Consider the following 25433-nt stretch of genomic DNA (forward strand, 5'->3'; position numbering starts at 1 on the left):
GGTCTGTTTCTATCTGTTCATCTGTCTACGTGCCTGTGTATCTCTCAGCTGCGATGCCACATACCCATGTAATCTGTCTCTGTCACTCCTTCAATTCACCAGCTCTCATTCCAACCTGAAATAGCTTTCACCCACAGGGATTAGGTAAAACGGCTCAACATACGTTTATCACTATCCATTTCCTACCGGCCATAAGTGACTATTTTGTGCCGGACTTGAATAAATAACCTTATTTGTCGATGTGACAGCGACAGACGTATTGGATTCCCAATGAAGTCCTCCCTACTGCTGGGGTCGTTTAAAAACCTCAAGCTGTCTCCCCTGATTCTTCGTTTTCTGTTTCTGTGCTTTGCGACGTCTTGCTTTCTCGCCTCTTTTTTCGACTAATGAGAACCAAGGCATCTTCAAAGGCGAATGGGTTTACTTAGCAACACTGTGGCAAAGCCCTCGAGTGTTCTCACAAACAGACGGAGAGAAGAATGTGCTGCCTGCTGAAAGAGGACACCCGTTGGCCCGGCCGATGCCCTGGAGGAAGGAGAGAACGCCTGGAGCCTCCGCTGGACGCACTTCTTACAGACAGTGCCTCTGGAGAAGATCAACAAGGGAAACTTCCAGATTTCTCATACACACACACACATATATACACACACACACACACACACACAGACACACACACAGACAGTGGAGATTTCTGAAATAGTGTGATGTTGATCGTGTGTGTGTGATGGAAAGCAGACAGCTCTGGAGCAGATAAAAACCACAACTGTCCTTTCTGTCAACCACAGTTCAGGTACCTCAAATCATATCACATTAAACTGTCAGTCTCACAGTTCAGGTAACTCAAATCACATCACCTTAAACTCTCAGTGTCACAGTTCAGGTAACTCAAGTCACATCAACTGAAACTCTCAGTGTCACAGTTCAGGTACCTAAAATCACATCAACTTAAACCTTCAACGTCACAGTTAAGGTACCTCAAATCAAATCACATTAAACTATCAATGGCACAGTTCAGGTAGCTTAAGTCACATGACATTAAACATTCAATGTCACTGAAAAACCAGTTCCCAGAGAAAAATGAACACTGTACACTGTTCACTTGGACTTCACATTCACTGACATGGTGGTGACGTGGTAGAAGGCATTATGCTGGGTGGACCACTGCCCAAAAACATCCAGTCAACAGTGGTCCTGTGGTCAGAAACTGATCACTGATGAAGGGCTAGAGGCTGGAGAACACACACACTGTCTATGGTAACAGATGGGCCATAGTCTCTTAACTGTATAACAACAAGGTGTATGGAAAAGGGAGGTGTTTCTCTGAGAGTGACCAGTGGGTGTATATCATCAGTGAATTTCCTTGAGTGGATCAAAAGCAGAGCTCTGCTCAATTCTGCCAGCAACTACTCAGAGCCCCGACTGATCCACTGTAAAAGCCATCTCAACATGTATTAAAAGTAAAGAACAGGGAACTAACCTTGACCCTGACTAAGACTGACTCTGACCCTGACCCAAAAACCACTTTCACTTTTAATTTTACCAACAACAACAACAACAACATCTTTTCTATAAAAGCATGTAAACTTTTGAGGACTGCTCGCCAGTCCTTTTAAGTATGGCAACCCCCCCCCCCCCCCCCCCCCCCCCCCCCCCCACACACACACACACACACACACACATAAATCGTTTGGTCTCAGTCCTGTTCCCTGTGAAAAAGTGCATTAGTGTGTGTTCATGGCCTAAGACAGTATATGATCAGACATCATAAGATCAGAGTCGTCCAGTCCAGTACATTCCTAATTGTGAAACAGGGCGTACAGCATAGAAGTCTGGCTGAGTCCCCATGGGGCCCGAGGGGAGAAATTACATAAGGGAAGGAGTGGCTGTAGGGGGGTCATGGCTGGAGCGGAGACATGGCTGGAGGGGAGTTTGGTGACGGAGGTGAGAGGGGAGCTAAGGGAGACTTCTAACACCCTAAGAGGGGAGTCAGTTTTCCAACCTGATGGGACCTTTGGACCCCACCAGAGTTCGTGTGTGTGTGTGCGCATGTGTGTGTGTGCGTGTGTGTGGCGGGGGGGGTGGTTTTGGTGATGGGAGGATCAATGCTGGCATATCTTCACCTCTCTCTCATGTTCTCTCACTCTCTCCCTCTCTCACGCACGCACGCACAAGCACATGCACGCATGCTCACACACACGCTCCCACACACACACACACACACACACTTAGACTTCCCAGAACGCCCATACTGAGTCATCACCAAGACTCGTCAGTTTACAGAACGGTCAAGGAGGAAACATAAGTGAATTCACATGACTCTAACTGCACATGCAACAAACACAGCAGAATAAAAAATACCATAGATAAACAACAACAACAACGACAACAACAACAACAAAACACTGTCCTGTATTGTCCAAATCTCCCACTGAACAAGCACACGCTATGCCAAACATCATGCTAATGTACAACCAAGCTGACATGTCATGCATGCAATGAGGAAAACATGTATATTCTAAATACTTCACATTCTGAACATAGCCTCAGTATGAATTAACAAATGTCTAACGAACAAACAAAAACATGAATCCCCTCCATGGCTGTACGTGTCAATGAATTTTTTTTCTGAGGATTTCCTTACACACACACTTCCTTTATGGTAATGAATGTTGCTCAAATAGAAGAACAAAAAATTGTGCTTTCCAGATACACATGGATCATTTTCAGTCCATTACATTAATCTCTGCTCTTCATGACTTGGCTGGTGTTCTGTCTGGTCTCTGAACACATCTGACCACACTGCGGGTTAAACGTGGTGTTCTGCCTGGTCTCTGAACACATCTGACTACACTGCGGGTTAAATGTGGTGTTCTGCCTGGTCTCTGAACACATCTGACCACACTGTGGGTTAAACGTGGTGTTCTGTCTGGTGTCTGAACACATCTGACCACACTGCGGGTTAAACGTGGTGTTCTGCCTGGTCTCTGAACACATCTGACCACACCGTGGGTTAAACGTGGTGTTCTGCCTGGTCTCTGAACACATCTGACCACACTGCGGGTTAAATGTGGTGTTCTGCCTGGTCTCTGAACACATCTGATCACACTGTGGGTTAAACGTGGTGTTCTGCCTGGTCTCTGAACACATCTGACCACACTGTGGGTTAAACGTGGTGTTCTGCCTGGTCTCTGAACACATCTGACCACACTGCGGGTTAAATGTGGTGTTCTGCCTGGTGTCTGAACACATCTGACCATACCACAGGTTAAACATGATCTCTGGAACAGGCGCAATGGATCAGAGGTAACTTTAGGGATGTCCTCAGCCAAACGTGACAAAATGCAATTTTATTTTTTTCTCTCTTCAGAATGACAAAGAGGAATTACAACCTTCCAAGGTGACATATGTAGGCCAAAGCACTCATTTCACTTGAAAGGTCTGTCAGAAAGTGTTATTTAAAAAGATAAAATATTTATGAAATGGAATTGATGAGATTAAAAATGGAACAAAATGGTGCCTAAAGGTCAGGTGGTCTCACCTCCACACTCTCGTTGACTTCGATGCCTCCGTCATTGTCATCGTCCAGCTGTTTGTGTATGTGGCGTAGAGCATCCAGGCTGAACCGGTCCGCTTCACTCATACACGGCGGGACGACTGTCAAACATGGGTCTGCCAGGATAGAGGTAATGTCAAGGTTAGTTAGAGGTCATTATTTGCAGGCCACAGTTTTATTCGTCATGAACGCTGGCTGTTAAATTTGATAAAGCACCTGAAATAAACACCTTAATCATTAAACAATGGTTGTTCTGACAACATAGCCTGAATGGTAAGAATTTGGTTGACTAAAATTGCATAAAAGGAAAGCCTATTTTAGCAGATACCAACTTTCTTCTTACTCTAAACAAAGTTTGATTACACTATCATACCAACAGAGATAATATGAGAAAAAGAAGGAAAATAAAGAGAAAAGAAAATAAAAATATCTAAATTTGGCATCTGTGAGAAAAAGATGTTCCTCAATTTAGACACGTAAAAGAAAACTTGGTTCATATTGCGAGGTCAGAGATCAGGTTACCAGTCTTCCTTCAAACACACTGTAGGATTAGATAAGTATGTACGTGTGTGTGTGTGTGTGTGTGTGTGCGCGCATGCGCATGCGCATGTGTGTGTGTGTGTGTGCCCAAATGTTTGATGTAGGATCTGTTTACTACAGTGAACTCTGACAGGGTTTGTCCCACTTATTCAGTTGCTGTAGCGAGTGGTTAAGGCATCTGATTGGACAGCTGCTACACTCTTATTCAAAATAAGAGAATGTGAGGGTGGATCCTTCCACTACTTGAGGTTATTATTGGCAGAAGTGCGTTATTGGTTATTGGATGAAATCATAGAGCTGTTAAAAGCGTGGCAGTGGGATTGGCTGACGCTTTATTGCCAAAGCTATTTTACTGGAAGGAATCTTGCTGCAATTAGTGGCAAGTCTGCTTGTCATAAAATGATTTAATATTCTCCCATAAGAACAAGATGGAAAAACCTCCTTGGCTGAGAGACAGAAATCTCCATCAACAGCGTGCAGAGTAGGGGAAGCTCATCCTTGTCTGGGTCTAGTTCCACCAACAGGGCCACGCAAAGTCTGTCTCAAGGGATATACTGATTTTACCTGTGAGATGCATTAAACTGACTGCCCAAATTAGCTGCTGATTAATAAAACGCCTTAATCAATTAACATGTTTTGTGTGGTTAATGGAGTTGACACATGGTTCAATAAAAATTCCTTCCAAAGTACAAATCTTCTCTTAACCCGATGCTCCCAAGTAAACGATAGATTCACACTCAGGCGTGATGAAAAGGGACAGACGCAATACTGGTTTAAAAAGTCGATTCCTTGACCAGTTTTGTGTTGAAGTCAAAGCCTGTCTTACTCTCTGAGACCTGTTTAACTCTCTGCAACCTGTCTAACATTCTGTGACCTGTCTAACATTCTGTGGCCTGTCTAACGTTCTGTGACCTGTCTAACGTTCTGTGACTTGTCCAGTGCTCTGTAAGCTATCTAACACTCTGTGCCCTGACCTTGGCAAGAACACACTGTACATAAACTGTGGAAATCCACCTGCTTGGAGAGGATCCTTTCCACTGATAGTCTTCCAGCAAAAGTCTCATCTTTTGTTTTTTTATTTTTGCATAACCAGTTGCATATGTTTTGCTCATGGCTTGCATAACCCCATTTGCTTAACAGATGTCCCTGTCCTGAGAGATTTCCATGAATACCTTTTTTGCATAGTGTTTACTCTCTGACTCTTGGCACGATAGCTGAGACCAGAGGATGTTTTCTCACGTACAGGCATCCTCACCAGAGCACTGGCTTTCACCCCAAAGCCAACAAAAAAATTAAAAAAAAAAAAAAAAAGAGAAAGAAAGGAAAAAAGGTCCAAATTCATTGTAATTACACAGGAACACACGGTGGTTTAAAGCATCAGACAATGTAAAGTAAATCTTGTTTTATCTTTGAGTCATATAGCATTTCGCTATTTGTTCATAACACATCACTTTTTTTGGCCTTACGGACAAAAAGGGCACAAGTAACCAAGAGACTGTTTCTTCGAAAAGCATTAAGCTTAGTGCCAGACTAAATTACATTCCAAACAGAGATGCTCTCTTAAAAACAAGTTTGAGTCTGTGACTCATTCCTTGATAAGTCAAACCAACCCCCTTAGCAACCTCAAAGAAGGCTGATACCACCAAAAGAGACGCTGTTAGCAAAAAGCATCTTTTTGCTGCACTTTTGTTTATCATCAAGATCTATGAATAGACATAGTTTTGACTTCCTCTTGTGTGTGACCTCAGAGTGAGTGTGTGTGTGTGTGTGTGTGTGTGTGTGTGTGTGTGTGTGTGTGTGGGAGGGTAGGTCATGGAGTACTTAGATACAATAGACCACGGGACAAAAGGAAATGACCCAGTAGGGGAGGCCGACCGCGTAAATCCTTACGTCAAACAAAAAAAAAAAAGGAAAGAGGAAACACAGAGGGTTAAATTTAGCATCAGGCAAACTATAAATACACGCTCATTTCCATATGTCAGGAAGTGGTTTTATCAGAAGGCTCAACAAGATGCAGGCTCATGCAAGATGTCACTGTCATACAGTCTGCAAACACGCACACACACACTCACTCACACACACACACACACACACACTACATATTGTATCGAGCACAAAAAGTGAATTAATTCTCATTGGGAGACAATGTCTAGGATGGCCAAACACCAGGAAATGTCCAATCCAATCAAAAACCAAGGAGCTGGCATCTCGCCATTGTGTACCTCAGACACAAGAGAGGGAAACGGCCAAAAAATAACTGATAATCCATTCGCTTAAATAATGTAACCATCAAAAACAAACAAACAAACAAACAAACCCAACACCCAGTGAATGACAAATACGTTTTACTCCCTCTAAACCAACTCTGAGCCTCAGTATCAAAATCACGGTGAACTGGGCTCTGGACCTGAGAAAGCCCTAATGACCACAGAGACACAGGATGAAGCAGAGTACAGACTACACACACAGTCAGCAGAAAGGTTTCATTTGTACTCTACTATCTTTCCAGTTTCCTCTATCTCTCACAATTTACTTTCCTATACGTGGCAGCTCTCTATTTTTCTCTCTCTGTCTCTCTCTCTCTCGTTCTCACACACACTTACACACACACCCCTACTGTCTTGTCTTGTCACTGTGAAAGTTTCCGGAAATTCTGTGGGATGCTTTGGGCTTATTAATATCTTTACCCACTTCGTTAAACATGTCTGTATGAGAAAAGAGGGGAGAGCATTGGCTCTGAAATGTCACCAAACATCACTGGACCGAGTGTGATTACTGACTGATCCCAGAACAGTGTCTGGTGATTGACTTCTTAAGTGAAAGCTTTTATGGCCTAATAGCAAAATAATCCATCAATTGCACACAGAGATTCAACAGAGAGAGAGAGAGACAGAGCGAGAGAGAGAGGGAGAGAGAGAGAGAACTGAGGCCTTGGCGTTTAGAGGACTGAGGAGAAAGATTTAGAGTAGCCAAGTGGAAAGGAAGGAATACAGTGCCGCATGCCTTTCTCTAAGAAAACACACACACACACATTCAGACTCGCACAGAGAGAGGCCAGCTAGCTGTCACTAAGGAGTGTAAGAGGATAGGTGCACTGGGTGACTGGCCCAAATGAAAGAAGTGAGGGAGGGGGGTGAGGGTGGGGAGTCAGCAGGGGGATCAGTTAGCAATGCAGCCATTTAGCACATGCTGCTAGCAGCAAACATCATCCAACTGAGAGAAAGACAGAGAGAGAGGGGGACAAAAAGATAAGAAGAGGCCTAAACTTCTCTGAACGATTTTTAACCTGATACAGGGTGAGAAAAGTTAACCTTGAAGTGAGCGGTGAGTAATATACATGAGCACAGTGCACATCCGTTCAGGCCGAGTGAGCGGCCCAGTGAAAGAACCCACTGGCGTGTCAGTTCTTTTCTTCTTCATTTACTGCCATCCCTCACTCTTGCCTTTTCCTGCAAAATCACACTCTCCACAAACTCAGATGTATTCCTACATTCACACTCGCACCTTTGTTCACGCACAGTCCCTCTGGGCCCCACTAGGTCCTCGTGGATTCTGTGGTAGCAGCTGAGTGTGTGTGTGTGTGTGTGTGTGTGTGGAGCTTGCTCACATGTGAAAGCCAGACTTACTGTATTTACACTGGCTCAGTTTCCCCGACTATGAGGCCAAGTCGAGAATACACACACACACACACACACACATTAATACAAGAGCACACACAGAGACTTACACAAAGACCATTGAATCAATGCACATTAACAGAAATCAAATAAATCTGTGAACAAAAACGACACCTGTTACTTTAATTTAGTGGGCATAACATGTTCAAATTAAACACACAAGAAGGTGCACAATCGTCCCCATTCAAAATGAGACCCATCATAGTGTCTTAACACAGCATAGCCTTCCCTCTAATTTATTTCGTTACATACGTTAAAATTACAGGGACAAAAAAGACAAACTACAAACCGAAAAGTGTATATATAAGTCTAAAGTTAAAGCGCGCTGATTTGTGAATGTGACGGGGGTGGAAGTGAGTTTCCTTTTCATCAGCTCCATATTGGGTCGGGAAGAGTTTCGCAACCCAAGAGACCTCTCTCCACTAATAAAGCCGTGTGAATTAAGCATCTCAGCGGTGTAGTATTTCCGCTCATCAGCAGCCATTAAGACGCAAATACAGTTACCCAAGTCACGGAGGCGTTGGGGAGCAGGGTGTCAGTTGGGGGTGTTACGGGCAGGAAGGGGAGGAGCAGACGAGAGGAAAAATTGAGCCTTTTTTCCTTATTTTAGGAGAAGGGCATCTATGAGTTAGTTTTTCTTCTTTCAAAAACATTTTAGGCTAAGCGAAATATACTTGAGTGTGCTTTGAGCCACTTTCAGGGTTCTCGCGCCTAAAATTTTAAGTGGCAGTCGACATTTCGGATGTTCAACAGTGCTTAAAACGAGTCGAATCTCCCAGGTTTGGGAGCTAAAACATTGTGTGTGCGTGTAAAAATGCGTTGTTACTTAGTTACACCTGACATCCATCACTGAACAACACTAAGCAAGGCTAACTAAGCAAGAGGGACGGTAGTCGAAATCCTTAGCGATGCAACAAAAGCGGACATACTAAGCAAGGCAGGCTGTATAGCGTACACTTGAACAGTCATAACGTTACACCACCAAACTTTAACTCTTTAATTAGTCACTAAATATCGTTCATAATGCAAAATTTAAGAGGGTCAAAAAAGCTGAAATGTATACGTTAATAATGTTTTACTCTTTACCAATTTTGGTTTCATCCTGAGCAATTTAACGTTTTGCACAAACCACATCTTACAGTCAATCAGTCAAAAAGCTTAGGTGCGTGACACCTCAAAAACAGACAATGAGGTCAACGGTTAAACATGTGGTGTCTGAATATGGGTTGTCAAATATTTGTAGAGAACATAATCAACAATCAAATACGTATTTAAACGGATTTGCAACGTAACCTTCTGTAAACTGATGACGATACTTTGAATCAGATGTAGAGTAAATGCATCTGAAGGTCATTGTACTGATATGTTACCACCTCCTTCCGATTAAAAACGAAGCCCCTCACTGATTGTGTATGCTTTCCCCAATACTCAGTTGGTGATTCGAGAGGGGATGCCACCCCCCTTGTTAACAAAATGTCCAAAATGCATCCCCCTTATTAACCCCCCCCCCCCCAAGAGCAGAGAGAGGGCAGGGGCAGGGGGGGTGTTTAGCTGAATATGTTAGTCTAGTCTGCCTGACTCATTGATCTTTTATCTGACTGACTATTATGCAAGTTAGAATCCATGGCCCCAACCAAAAGGCATCCCCCTTGTTAACCTGCCATCCATTGGGCCACGCACCCCACTTGTTAAAAAATAACAAATCACCTATTGCCAATGCTCATCAGCTACACTCATGATTGCAATACGTTTAGAATTCCAATAATAGGGGAGAAACCCTCCCATTAAGGGCCACATTCACCACATTCACAAACCCTGACATTTATACAGCAATTCAAATGGTTATGCCAAATTATTTTGAAATGACAGGCTCAGTGTTTATTCATCCTTGTTGTAGTTCAGCACAAGAGTCTGCAAATTGTTTGATTCCCCTCAGAGGGTAGATAAATTGCAATGGTGTGACTGTCAGCATTAACTTTGGGGTACTGCAAATGCATGTGTCAGCTTACAAAATTACAGCAAGACTCCTCAAGGAGCAGAAATGACGCATGGGCAGCTGAGACTGTGGGTGACGCAGCGCTCACACACACACACACACACACACACACACACACACACAGAGCATTTCTGAAGTTCCTCTCATACAAATCATAAAAAGCTTGCATTTCAGACTCCCCCTGGCTCTGGAAAAGAAAGGAAGAAGACGAGGAAGAGGAGGAGGAAGAAGAGGACGAGAGTCCTCTGGCACCATGTGGTAATCCAATAAGGTTCAGGGGTGACTTTTCTAATCAGTCTCAATACTCAGGCTGTTAGATCATATTTTCTGTGGCTGTTTGCTGTCAAAACACGTTCAATAACAGCATCTGTATGATAAAAGTTCATAACTGCATCTGTATGATAAAACACATACAGAAACAGGTAGTCTAAGAAAGGTTTCAACATTCACATATTGGGAAGAAACTTGCAATATTTCTGAGCCGTGCAGTAAAAAGGGTAAAATATGCACTAAACACAGGAAACAGAATTGGTCTGGGATGGACAGTATTTACCTAAATAGCCTCTAAACTCTTCCAACCATCTTGGCTCTAAATCTCCTAAAAAAGGTAATACACTGGAAAAAGCATAGCTGGTGAGTGAGGGGTGTCTTATAATCTAATACTTGGTACAGAGCAGAGGGGTAGGGGGCAATAAGTGGGAAGAAAAAAACCCAACAAGGCGCATAAGCCCGGAGCTTGAAACTACCAGAAAAGGAGAAATGGCTGGAGAATGGTTGTTCCAGGAATGTACGGATCAAAAATCGGAGATGTCCGTGGTCTACTGCCAAGGAGGAGAATGATACAGGAAAAAAGGAGAGAGAATTTTAATTAGTGCTCCTTGGCTCCTTCATGCTCTCCTAGACAGGGGGTGAGAAGTTAAGCTCTTAATTATATGTCTTTTGGTGAGCACCTATAAGTGCTTGCAGTCTAAAGAGAGAGGAGAGGAATGGAAAGATCAAGAGAAAAAAGAAAATTAAAAAAACAAAAACGAGTGAGAGGCATAATGGAAAACCGACAGAGAAGGAACCACAAAGACGTGACGTGATATGACAGTTCTTTTTTCTTTTTTTTTTTTTTGTTAAGTCTTTAAGATATCAAAATTCTCCAGAACATTAGGTTTGGCTTGGGTGTGTCGCAGACCTTGAATTAAAAGAGCCAGATGCTTCACAACAAATGAAACTCAACACCTTATACAAAAGCGGTCCACGTGCTCTTTTCTCAGATTAAAAAAAAAAAAAAATCAGATTCACAGAGGAGAGGACCAAAAAAAAAAAACCACGGGGAAGCTTCTTCTGTTACATGAATGCTTTGACTTCATCTCACTCTACACGACTTCCAACCCACCATCCAAACCACCAAGACCTGTGCCAAAGCCTGAGGGCTGCAGCCGAAAACTAGCGATGCCAACAGTATCAGAGTTCCCCACGGGCACATGAGACCCTCCAGCTGATGCTGATCAAGCTGTTGACAAGTCCTGTTCCCGTCAACGTGGAAGCGCTTTGTACTTTCTGACTTCCTCAGCCAAGCCAGACGGTTCTCTTCCCTCATACTGGGGCTCTCTCTCTTTCTCTCTCTCTCTCTCTCGTTACAACTCGGAGACTGACTTCACAAAGTCTTACAGCTCTGACTCCTATGTGTCTGAGGGACTCTGTGTGGTGATTTTACTCAAGAACCACATCCCTCCATCTGCCAGATCTCTAATATAAAAGTTTGTCGCCCTCGGAGGTGCAGGGAGGTCATGTAATGCAGAGGCCATAGTGTTGCCTTGCTGCTTACAGTTCCAGTGTTTTGGAAATGAACTCATTCTCTCTCTCTCTCTCTCTCTCTAATACTTTGTGGGTGGGATGAATTTCAGTCTGTCAAAATGTCATATCATTACATCTCTAGCTCCCCGACCATCAGTGAATTTGGGTGAGAAACAAAACGAGTAAAACAATCGCCATCCATAACACTGTGTGTAGTCATGGTTACAGACGCGGTCTCAGACCATTAAAATGTTAATGTGATTTACAAAAAAAAACAAAAAAACCTTGTAATGTCTGCTCACTGATCAGCACCAGGTCAGAAAGATTAAACAAAAAGTCTGTTTTTTTATGTGCAATGATGTGCAATAACAATTATGCCCCCGGCATTATCCTTTTTCTGTCTGAACACAGTGGTCTGGTATAGCCGCTTTGCTTTCAGCCGCGGGGAAGACAGTGTCCCGTACATAAGAGGCCCCGTTTAAATACAATCATAAATAAACTTCCAACTCACACATTCATTCAAATGAACAGCAGGTTCTCGCTAGGCTGTACCAGTCACGTAACCAACCCTGGTCAGTTTTAAGACCATCGCCCGACATTCTGAAATACTGTCAGATTTCATTACAGTTAAAATAAAACATGCAATTTTGCATGTAGCGAGTGGAATTTCGTTTTAAAACTATAATCCACCAGATTTCCTTGATTTTCCGGATACATGCAACGTTCGTGATCAGCCCAGATGTAACCTATATAAAGATTTTAGGGTACTGAGGTTTGCTCAGATTTCCACGGAAACTTATCATTGTCGCAGAATGCCCACACGTCATCTCCTATGTTGTCCAGTATATTAACTCAACTCTAAAACACAGCTGAACTGGACCAAAGCCAGACTGACATGACACCCACAATAACATAAAAGGCCCCCTTAAAGAAAAGCACAGATTATTCATTAATGTAAAGCAACCAACAGTTAGGGGCAGAAGAGTATCGCTGGATGTGCGACAAGATCAGGGCAGCTAGACGAGGAAACCACCTGCAGTTTAGAAAAAAATCTTATCCTACATTGATTTGAAACGCAATTATGGGGGTTTTACAAACTTTTTTCTCCGTGCTTCTGAAACGACCGCTCAAACTGCGAGAGCCGACCTTTTGCAAATGCGCTAATCTCAACATGAATACTGAGAGTCATAGGTAGGCTACTTAATAACACACAGTACCTCATACGCTCCAACTAAAGGTTACAACGATTTTTATTCCTTGTGTGTAGTGTTAAAGAAACCCCCAAAGAGCCTTTGGGGTCTAACTGTGCCGTGAAACCAGATCACGCCTAATGCGATATGAACTTTAAACAGGATCTGAAAAGGCCGTAAACTTTTACCGCTCCAGTGCACGGGCAACCTCAGTGCTTAAGCGTGAGTCAAAATGAAGCAGGCCATTGTGTATACTCCGTGTATCTAACAGCAACACTCCTATAGATAGACCGGTGCCCGTCATATGACAGTGCTTTGAGGGTTTAGCTTGCTGTATTAGAGTACACTGGCACTGAATGTTTCTATCCTTTGGGCCTATTCTGACATTGAGAGGGGTAAGTATGTTTTATGTGCCTGCATCAACATCGCTGTTAAAATTAAAATTAAAAGCTATTTTTTATTCTTCAGGTTACAGAGGTGGACATATGCTGGGTTAAGCCTTCTCAGTGTAGTGGCACTTTATGGAGGTAGTGAAATGAATAGGCCTAGATCCTACAAAGCAATATATCCATGACAATCAGTGCTATGAGGAGTCAACACAGAGAACACAGTGTAGCTTTATACTCATTTGTGCATGTGTGTGTATGTGTGTGTGTGTGTGTGTGAGATACTAGTGACTCCTGTCAACAGAGGTTAAGGACGGATTTTTCGATTCTTGACACATTTCTTTGACACAGTTCCTGTTGCTATGTCCAGTCACGCCGAAAACAAGTGCGTCCTCATCAGCTCAGCTGAACATCACATTCAACTTTCTGTTAAGTCTGTGTTAAGTGTCGACTTCCTCAGCATGTGAACTGAGCCTCTGTAAACGTTCGCAGTATCGCACAGCTGCTAAGCACGACTAATCAGTGAATGCAGTAAGTCACACACACTGCAGAGGTTAATGAAAATGACGCATTTTAACACGCAATATTGTTCAGTTATCAGATGTGTGGTTTGTGGGTCAACAAATCCACTTTCAGCTGGGAGACGATGCCATAGATTTATAAGAACAATCTGTAAATATATAACAATTTTTCAGATGATTTTACCATGATTTTTTAAAAAACAGATTTGAGCAGATTTGGTGCAGTTTAGTTTCACTTCTACCTAACCAGTTGGGAAAAACGGCTATTCTGCTGTGATAGGTCTGTGCCAAACTTAATGCTTTGCATTTTAGACTTTAAGGTATCATTGATTTTCTCTATGAATCTATGGAGACTATGAAAATGTTTGTCATTAGGTGTAGTATTTCTGTATAAATCAACCCTTCTTTCTTTTTCTTTTTTTTTTTGTGGTTCAAAATGTATAGCTTAATTAATCAGGATCCTAAACATAAGAGACCAGCGGCCAGTAAAACGTGAAATTCTTACAACATTGTCAGTGTATCGCTTTGATGTAACTGCGTGAGATGAACAACGGTGCCAGACTTGAACATCAAAAAGATCCTTCTAAACGTTCATCTAGTCAACGCAGGGAAGGGAGACGGACGGGATCACACGCCCACTCCTCATGGAGATCAGACAGCGATGCCTAGCTTAACGACACGGGCTTAAGATATCTCTTGATCTCTCCAGACGTTTAAAATTCCAACCAGCCAATCAGAAAGAGTTGTGTTTGAGGTAATGGAAGTGTCAAAGACACACAAAGAATAACAGGCAGGTGGGCGAACAGGGTGTCATTACCTGGGCTGCTGGAGGTGGTGGTGGTGGTGGTGGAGGTGGTGGTTGGGGGGGGGGGGGTTTGCTAAAACACACACTTGTTTTTCTGGGTGATCAGATGCTTACAGTGAACACTCAGGTGTGCGATCATGCTCCAAGCTTTGTGAAAAGAAAAAGAGTTATGTGAAAAAACAAAAACATTTTACAAAATATCCTTCATTAAGAATTCCGACTGAATGTAAAAACTGTAAAAAAACTGCTGGGTTGAGAGAGACGTATAGGTAAATAGAGCCATATTAATGTAAATATTATGTTGAAAAGATGAAACAAACTCTGTCTCCTCTCCATTTCATTTATACAAGGCCTCTCTGGGTGTACTGGTATCTGCGTAGCAGCTCTCTGTGAGAGGCACTGCGAAATCCACACCGTTCTCTCTCTCTCTCTCTCTCTCCTTCTCTCCCTCCCTCCCTCCCTCCCTCCCTCCCTAAAACATCAAGATACACGGGACGGGAAAGTCCCTGAAATTAGAGGGTGCTACTATCCTTCTTATCCAAAGTATCTGTACAATTTGTCCACCGCTTTCTCACGTGAATATGATTAAATGGTCCTCTCTCTCTCCCCCTCTCTCTCTCTCTCTCTCTCTTCAGGCAGCCAGAATTTAAAAAATCTGACGCATCAGAACCTGGGAAAAAATGAGCAAACTTGACAAAAAAAAAGAATTGGAGCAGCAGGGTAGAAAGAGGCTGCAAAAAAAAAAAAAGGAAAGAAAAAGTGTCTTTAACACTTCGATCAAACACAGCTTTAACAGTAACACTTCTGTTTCCTGTTTTCAAAGATGCAAGTAAGCACATGCATCCTCTCCACCCACCAACTGCTCTGGTGAAAAGGACAAAGCAAATTTGTGTTTGCGTATGTGTGTGTGTGTGAGAGAGAGAGAGGGAGAGAGAGAGAGCGACTGTGTCCTCCTCTAAAGCATAGCCTATATAATCCGGGGAGCACAGCTGGAAAAATGTGAAGGGCACCCCACACACATTGTTATTTGGGCATTAGACGCCACAAACCCTCTTCCCGTTTTAGATGTCCAGCCGCCATCCAGCTCTAGACGCAAGTTAAAGCAAAGCCGTCTCCAAACGGGATCAGTGCCCCGACATCTCACCCAGAGTCCTGTCACACCTGGACTAATGTATGTACAAACAACAGTCATTTTCACAAGGCAATAAACAAACCACCCAAATGAACTGTCTTATGACACGCTAACAAACAACAAACAACAATCTCTATTAATGGTGTTACTACACTGCTCATGACACAGAGGGTGAACTAACCTTTAAAATGTGACCATTTTCCAAACTGGTTGCTGTATGTTAAAGAGAGTAGTAAAGACATGTTTGTATTACAGCTTAGTTTTAAAAAGCAAATCAATCATAACGCATAATTATGTCTGTGACTCGGAAATCAGGGATGAAACCTTTCTCATGATGTTAAATAAAGAACCTTTGGTTTATCTCTTTGTGTATCTCTGTGCATTCCTCTCTCTCTCCCTCTCTGTCTGTCCATTGTAAAAGGCTGCATCTTGAGAATACTGTTTTAAGAATCCTTACATATTAAAGACAGGCGACTGGTCTTTCCATACTTGAGCTTTGACTACTCATGTTGCTTTGATTACTCCTACCAAAATCATATTTTGAAATGTCCTCAACTCTTACTGAATCAAAAATGTTTGTGAAAAAAAAAACGAACAAACAACAACAACAACAAAATAAAACATTTGTGTCTTTATTATTTTTTTAATTCTCTCTGCGCTATCAGTGAGTCAATTTGACCCCCTCAGCTTGAGAAGACACCACAGCTGCAAGGACAGACCTAGAGGCGACCATCAGATGGAGGATCAACACCTAGTCCCCAAAGCCGAACCCGCACAACAAAGGATCTATTCATCGCCACTGATGACACAGATAAACAACAGGAAATACACTACGGTTTACAGTGACCTACTTATCCCCATAGAGCAATTTTCTGCTTGACGGGAGAGATCCGTTAGAAGGACGCAGGCCCTCCGTAATTCGTTTACAGAGAGTAGAGGGGATTCCAAAGCGAGGGATTACATCAGGATTTTATCTGTAGATATCTTTGTGGCCAAAAAAAAAAAATAGAAAGACGAAGCCAGACGGTCTGTAAACGTACGCGGAGCTGCCTGGGCAAAGTATAATCAAATTGGAAATAGCTTGTCTCGCTGACTTTTTCTGTTTATTCATCAAATAAATTTAAGTTCCCGATAAAAAAAAAAAGGATTTGAGAGCTTAGCTAGCTACCCACAAATTCACATCCTCTGTCTACTTCAACAGAAAAGAACAAGAACTTTTTTTTAGACATAAACGAATTAGCCAGAATGAAACAAATACTACAATCGGACTGAAAAGTTTTTCTTGGCCGGCTACCACGCTCGGTTCTATGACCACTACAGCTCCTGTAGCAAATTCCATCCATAACACTCAGTTTAGGTCACCACAGAGAAACTTATATGGAGAGGAGAGGGGCTGCGTGTTGACCCTGGCAATTGGGGGAAAGCAAATTAGCGACGAGCAAATTATGGAGAAAGCCGAGCGCAGCGAGTCAATGTGTGACAGCAGCGCCTAGTTATGGGGAGCATTCCCGGGCTAGAGACTGTGCCGCCACGCGATCCGGAGCAAACAGGGATTCCACAAGGGCAGGATCTCAATACAGAAAGACGTGGCTTGACTCGGCAGATCTTCTCGGAAAACATTAGCACTGCTCATAAAAATACTCTCTCGTCTCATCGCGTTAAACCCCTGTCGGTCTCCGGTGCATCCCGATTCTCATCAGTGGAATCAACAGACACTCATATAGTGTGGTGTCTGTCAAGAGGCTGACGTCATACTGCCACTCATACACATTTTTCCCTGATCAGTAATGACTACGAATCACATGGAAAGGTGATCAAGTGTTTTGGATTAAGGATAGATAGATAGATAGATAGATAGATAGATAGATAGATAGATAGATAGATAGATAGATAGATAGATAAAAGTGTTCCAAGTTATAGCATACTAACTTGACCACATCAAGATATACAAGTTCTCATTGTTTGTTGATACAGAAAGTATGAGATATAAATCTGTTAACTAATGCCACTGAAAGACAAACATCTGCATTCAATAGTGACATTTACCAAGGCAGAAACAATGCTGCTCTGGTCAAGATTAAGAAGATCTGAGATAAAGAAGTTTTGATAAAATACGAGGGGACCTAAAGTTTGACTGACAAAGTAGAGCAGTCAAAGTGGAGTGTTCCCTTTTGTTAAAACTCTTAGTTGCTGGAATGCAAAACAGTCTAAACAGTGTATACAAAAAGCCTCAAATGTGAGTATGGTCATGCGGACAGCACCACTTACTGACCCCCTGTTCTTTGAACTTGGCTCTTAAGTCTTTGAGAATCCCTTGAGAAAGGCTCTCAGAAATGTTTTCATAGTTAAAGTCCCCCCCCCCATTATTTCATCCTCTTCAGTCTAATGTATTCTGATATCCAAGGATGTCAAATCACAGATACTGGCTCTTAACACAGAACGTGGTCCAGAGGGGCATGGCTTAGAGGAGGAAGAAGAAAAAAAAAAAATCCATGAACGCTGAAAAGACGCTGAAAATCAAACAGAACCTGTCTGTCGATGATGCGTGTTGCTTTTTTTAAAATTATAATTATTATGAGTCAAAACCATCACGTTACATAAATTCAACCAATGTTGAAACGGTATCTGGCATGTGATGCGTACCCCTGGCCTGAGACACCCAAAACGCAAACGCAAATCTATTCGCTTGCCCTGCCAACACAGTAGAGTCAACAAACACTTAGGATTAAAATGTTTATTCTCCTGTTCAAACAACTCTTCCTTCTGCTTGGCTGTTGTTTGATGAAGACAGATAAACCCATCTCCACTTAAAGGAATGTAACATGAAAATCAACTAGCTTAAGTTAATGATTTGCTTTTTGGTTTCTTAGGCAGCTACTGGCAACTTTTGAAAAGTCTGAATCTCAGTCAAGCTAATTAGTACTCTCTGAGGAATAATTAAGACCGGCCCAAAATTCCCACAACTTAATTTTCTATTTAGAATTTTCTGTTTTTGACAAGAAAAACATTTTGTTAACTCTTGATTTAGTCATAATCATAGGTCTTTTAGCCATAGCCCTTTTTTTGTAGTCTGCACTTCCAAAGATTCTTCACGTCATAACAAAATCATTTTCTACTGGGAGACTCCAATGTTTGTCAAAGGAATGGCGTTTGTTTGTCAAAATGCTAAACAGTCACTTGTGCAGTTACTTAGGCAAAAAAAAGGAAAAAAATCCAGAAAACCAATGTCGTTTCTCCTCTCGAGGTCTGTTCCTATTATCACCCATCTTTCCTCCATGTCTGGTGCAAAAAAAAACATTCTTCCAATGAACGTTAAAATTCAGATATTGGACGACATAGCTAGAATTTGTGGATAGAACTTCATACATTCACAATGACTATATATTGTTAGAAATCACTGTATAAAAGTAGCCAAACTTAAACACAGGTCAACATGTCTGTGTTAATACAGCCATAGATTATCCAGTTGCATTGTGGAAAACAAACCAAACCAAAAAAAGAAAAAAAGTTCTGTCTGGCAACAAGCACCTTTCATCCTTAAATTTCTGATCATGAATCATATTTGAACAGCTGAGAAAACAAAGCTGAGGCCAGGCCTTTTCAGTGTGAGTGTGACGCAGTCTTGGGCATTGACTGAGGGTCCAGTCGACCACAAGAGAAACCTGAGGTCAACAGTGGTACACTGGTTTTGTGAAGTGTGAACGATGCAGAAGTCAAAACATCGGCGAAAACATTTTAAAAGCGACTAAGAAGCGGGCGAGTACTGAGCTGAGAAGGTTCTTCGCCAAGAGCGTCTTACAGGTCAATAATAAAATATAAAAAAATAAATAAAAGTAGAGAGGAATTTACATACAGTCATTAGGATAATCTCTCTTCTCCTCGTCGGCCATTCCAGGTTTTTTTTTTTCCCCACCCACGATATCTCCCACTGTGGGTGTCACAGAAGTTGTCTGTAATCATTTTAACATACATTTACATATTCAAACGACAATTAGCACAACGCCTCTCTCTGCGGCAGCTTTTCTAGTCTATACACATGCTAAATGAAGTTGTGAGTGGGACCATTAGTGTGGAATTCATTATGTTCTGCTGTTTGAGATAATGAAAATCATTCCAATTTATTCTCTGCTGTTACAATAAGCATTACAACATGGGGTGGAATGTGTGATGTGTTTTCAAGGAGAAAAATGAAGAGTGCAGAACAAAAATGGAGAATAACCTTTTTTCTTTTTTTTTTTAAAAAAAGGAATTATCTTTTTTTTTTTCATCTTTAAACAAATGACAGATTATAACTTCCTTGGAAAAGAGATTTCCATGGCTAGAGAAAGTAGGCTGTATCCGCTGTGACAGGAAAAACTTGTATAATTGATGGACATCTTTTACCGCACACATTTTTTGAGAGAAAACATTGCAGTAAGAGACCACCTACGCTCCAGCATCAGATGGGTGAGGGGTTTGAAGCAATAGCAGCAAAACTGAAATAAAACAGGTAGAATGAGAACTGAATTATATGACCTTAACCCAAACTCTTTTTGCCATCTCAGGTCACTGTATTCACCAGTCTGATGAATAAAGGTGAACAAGGTCACTTCAGACTTCAAGGTCAAAGCAGACCAAAGTGTGATAACACACAAACCCTGATTACCAAGACACCACCACTCTTCACGCGCGTACACACACACACACACACACACACACACAGACGCACATGCACAGACGCACATGCACACACATGTGCGCACACATGGACACACGCGCATGGACACACACGCACCCTCTGTCCAGCGGAAGCCATAACAAACAGCGACCTTTCTCTCAGAACACGGCCGGTCGTGATAGTCATCTGCTGGACAGGAAATTCCTTCATTATTGAGTTTGCCGGTGGGAGACTTCACTGTTCAGAGGACACACTGCCACTTAAACACTGGCTTCCCGATCATTGGTTCTCAGATTTTCACATCGTTCTCATCAACACACACACATACACACGCACACTTCCTTTCTCTCTCTCACACGCACAAAACTGCATTCACGCACACTCTAGGACTGAGCAAGTGGCAGATGACCTCTGTAAACAACTGCATGGGAAGTGGGTCATTCAGACTGTTCCAGCCATGCAGTTTTATTTCACTCAGGGCAGAGAGAGAGAGAGAGACAGACAGAGAGAGAGACAGAGAAAGAGAGAGAGAGGCGGGGGGGGGGGGGGTGTCCCTGTTCTCATGCACATAAAAAGTCTCTATATTAAAGAGCCCAGTGGGAGCACAGTGGTGTTGCAATCAAACGCACACGATGAACACAATACTGCACACACAAACAGTCAGAACAGATACCAGTGCATGCTCACACCCTCTCCAGTGCTGTGGAAACAGTCGTTCGTAATATTTCTCCTTCTGGGGATAACACACTGACCACTTTCAAAGTGTTTTGAACTTTGCACTACACATGAGAATGTTTCCTTAGAATTCTTTCCCTGTTGAGTTTTCAATATCACCCATCTGACAATTTGCATTAGGTATTTAAGTTGCATTTATTCAGTGTTTGCATGTATTGTTTGATCTCAAATATGGCCTAGTGGAGGAAATGATAATGAGTTCTGTAGAATATGGAATAAACCACTAATTACGAACACTTCCTACTCCTATTTCACTTCAAGAAACTGGGTTTTAAGATACCGAATTGGTAGGTTGTTTTGTCTGCAGGACTCCACCAATCAATACGCCTTGTTCCTGACCGCCACTTTGTACGTTGTGGAGAACAGTCGAGCCAGATGTAACCACACTCTGTGACACTAAGGTCACTGAAGGCTGTGTGCATCATGGTTACTGTGTCCCTACTGACGTGGTGGCTAGAGAAATGGATTTGGCCTCTGCACACATCCAGTTGCTGTGTAAATATGACAGGAACAAATAGGCCCATCTGCTGAGGAACAGTGGTCTTTCTGGGGAGGGTTGCACTCTCACCTGTGCCTTGAGTACAGAGCTTCTTATCATCTGTCTTTGGAAAGTGACTTTCACACTTAGTGCTTCACAAAGATTCACATTGCATTAAAACATATTTCTCTAAAGGACGTAATTATTAAAACAGAAGTAATTTTGTGAGAGAGATGTAATAAAATGTTCTTAAGACTTAAACCATACGTTTGTCAAGATTTCGGTTGAAATTGTTGATCTCACTTCACCACCATGGGTGTGCCTGGATCGCAATTGCAACTTAGCCATCAATAACATTTTCAAAATTTTCCTTTTATGAATACACACAGGCATCTCACTGCATCTAGGGATATTTTCCTCTCTGTTTCCTTGGACGTGTTCTCATTCATATTGCTGCTGAAATGCTTGAAGCATGAAAGATTTCTGGATAGGAGATCACAGCTATGCTAAAGCCATTGTGAAGAGGCCAGCTAACAGTACACCAGCATCAGAATTCCAGTTGGGCCACTTTTTACCGTTTTTAGAGCAGTTTTTGGAGATAAACGCAGTCCGTCTCAGATCTGCACGCGGGCCGACAGCAGCACATCTCTTTCATTTCGTTCAAGTAAACACCGTTCAAGGAAACACAAAAGGATGTTTCCGTTTTTGGTGCAATATACCTTTTTCGCTTTAGAAATACAATTTTGACGTGTCCCACTTCTCCCAGACAGCAAACGCTACACCCGCCCTGACAGCTTTGACCGGAACCCACCGACCTACCCGCCACTGATGCGTCTGACTCCAAACAGCACTGTGCCGCTTTATTTTTAGATCTATCTAAGGCTTTTGACAGGTGATCATTCTGCAGAGTGGCTTCCAGAGACTTATCAGTGCATCTTTTAAAACTGTGTACTGTTTTTGAGATTTACATGTCTGGGGAAACTCAAAGCCATGCAACATGACAGCTTAAGATCTAGAGCTGGATAAAGATCTGCTGACTGGATACAAAAAGGCCGTCCCTCGAGATTCCATGCTGGGTCCCATTTGAGTTAGACTGGGCCGTAATGTTCAGGAGACGCACTTCCAATTTTACACTGTCACCATTAATATGTGCAAGAAATTTGCATTAAACAGTGGAGAAATGAGAAGTGATCTTCAGTGTCGTGTAGAGGAGTGCTGTGTGTTTTCAGTGCTGTGAAGAGGAGGTTCTCTGCCTGAAGGCAAATGCTTCATGTCATGTCAGTGATGTTCAGACCTTATTCATATTATTCTGAATTGACATCTTATTCTTGAAATCTACTGCCTGGCCCTCAGGCATGTCACTACATGCCTCATCAGGCTTGAGATGAAAGTTCAAATGAAACCAAAATTGCATCTAACCATCTGAAAATCAATCTGTGATTGGAATGGTAACCAGCTTAGTTTAGCAGGAAAACCTGGAATTTTAAAAGTACAGGGCATTCATTTCCAATAATAATGCAAACTTAAGTCTCAGAATTTCTTTCAAACAAAAGTGAAGGTTAGTGATAAACGGCATAAAAGGTTCCATAAACAAATAACCTAAAAGAGAATCCATTATATGATATGTGTTTCTGACATAAATCATATTACTGCTTTTTCAAAACTTATGGCACCAATATAAACACATTACTGGCCCATTTTAAAAGATAATCTGTGGTCTGTACCACAATTTACTGTGGGTTCATTCAGGGCTTAGAGTGCATTGGATTAACTAGATTCACAGACTGATGACTGAACTGCACACTGTTGTACAGCACACTGTCAAAGTGCTATAACACAGTAATAACACTTTGTGAAGTCTCTCTCTCTCTCTCTCTCTCTCTTTCTCCAGGTGTGTATGAAAGACTGATTGTCAAATGAGAAAGTTCTAGCTGGTCTGATTAGTTCTAATGAAGCAGTTATGTGTTCTAATGCACCGGTGCTGCAGAATGCATCATGCACATTCAACATACAGTCTGTGCTGGGTTTTTTTTTTTTTTTTTTTTTTGCAGCTATTACCTCAGCTAGAACCTGAGAACACAGAATAGTGAGTGAGGTGACCCAGAAAGGAACTGGGGCTGTGCTTTCAACTGTTAGGTTACTCTGCAAGGTCAGGTTGACAGATTAGTGTTGAGTTGAACATTTAGAGGCAGTGCAAATAGTTAAACTGTCCAAACTGGTTCCTGTCCCTCACGCCCCATATTAAATACATATTTGGAGTATCTTGGGTACACATCGTAAGCCACTTACGTTCTAGGTATTTCAACTGGACGATATGCAAGATATCATGTGACCAAAAGCTTGGAAGTTTCTTCCTGCTTGCATATATATCTATATCTACATCTATATATATATATATATATATATATATATATATATATATACACACACACACTCTCTCTCTCTCTCATGCGCACACTCACATTTACTGAGCCTATACCAACACGCAAACGTAATTCTTTTTAAGTATAAAAAAAGCATTAAAAATATCTGAATGCATATCTCCCTACATGTCTGGATTGCACTTCTTGGCTTGGGGTCAGCAGGACCCGATAGACACGGGTCTGTCATTCCAGTCTGATCTTTGGCCAGACTGCTGTTCATTAGAAACGATATACCGTTATTAAATACTGACTTGGTATAGAGAAAACAGCTGTTGGACTTGAACCAGCCAAAAGAGACAAGCAAAATCCAGGCCATCTCCCCTTGCGATGCTTCAGCTACTGTGACAAACCAACACATTTTATTTAGATAGTGTCCAGTCACGGGTCTGTCTCTATGCTTAATGTGATAACTGGCGACGAGATTAATAAACGAAGTGACCAAGCCGTTTCAGGCACTGACATTTCCTCATTTTGAATGTCTCGTGGTAAATCTATTATTCTTTTCACTGTCAGTTCGCCGGGGTGTTTGCAATGCCAGGAGTCACGCCACAAACACGCAAGGTCGTGGGGAGGCGTTGAACTGAGACAATCGTGTTTCCGAGCGTACACGCGTTTATTATCCTACCTCTACAGTGCCTGCAGACAGTCAGTCAGTCCTCATGCCCGAGAAAGAGTTGCACCAACTCCGCATTCTCTCGAATCATCGAGACGTGATGCGAAACAGGATAAGGTTACAGACCAACACAATTACTGTAAATTGTCCGTTCGTCGGGGCCTTTCGGTGCAGGACACCACAAATTCCACACATGCCAACATTCCACGGTAATGCACACGGGAAAAAAGGTGACTGGCGGCTCGAGCAGTTTATCGCCAACCATCAATTTTCTCTCACGGTTCGTGTCTTGAATTCTTAAGCATTCTTGGGGAACGCAGGAGGGTAAACACAGGTATATTAGAAATTTTACAGTCTCCAATGGCTTACCTGTAGTTGCCACAATTGCGGCGTCCGAAGTCGCATGGCCCGAGAGATCATTAGTGTAGCTGGTTTCTAATCCGAGTACCGCAGAGATGACGAGTCCACGTAGCAATAGAACCACTGCCCCGGAGAAGTAAGTCATTGTGGTTAAAAAAGCTTTCAAATCCTTTCCACGTTGAGGGATAAGGAAAAATAGAGATCTCACAGTCAGGCTAAACCTGTTTTCACCCACTTAATCCTTTGAGTGAAAAACAATGTGATCGTCAAGAATAAGATTTGCACTAAATTGTTCGAATGTGTCGAATCACAACAGCGGAACGACTGACACAACAGTTGTTACATAAAACTCACCGAGTTTAAATACCCGCAATATTTCGATTACAGAAAAATAACGAAGCATGTAAATAAGTAGATATTGGCTAGGTCGTATGTTTTTTGTTGCTCTTGAAAAAATATGACAATAATTTGTTCGGAGTTAACAAAAACAAAATATCTCTGCAAGAGAAAAAAACTATATTCCATAGGTTATATACCCATAATCACGGAACGTCAAGACGGATTAAAGATTAAAAACACCAT

The 25433-nt window shown here is 42.1% G+C and overlaps 1 protein-coding gene across 1 annotated transcript in view; it reads right to left on the reverse strand.

The window, feature by feature from the left end:
* stim2b (stromal interaction molecule 2b) overlaps window positions 1-24996 on the reverse strand; it is a 37400-nt gene extending 12404 nt beyond the window's left edge. Inside the window, exons 1-2 of the mRNA XM_030779131.1 lie at window positions 24861-24996; window positions 3539-3669 (exon numbers count right to left, since the gene is read on the reverse strand). Of these exons, the coding sequence (XP_030634991.1) occupies window positions 3539-3669; window positions 24861-24996 (267 nt within the window). The remainder of the gene's footprint in view (window positions 1-3538; window positions 3670-24860) is intronic.
* Between the last annotated feature and the right edge of the window lie 437 nt (window positions 24997-25433).

Source organism: Chanos chanos, chromosome 7, assembly GCF_902362185.1.
Source record: "Chanos chanos chromosome 7, fChaCha1.1, whole genome shotgun sequence".
Lineage (NCBI taxonomy): Eukaryota > Metazoa > Chordata > Actinopteri > Gonorynchiformes > Chanidae > Chanos > Chanos chanos.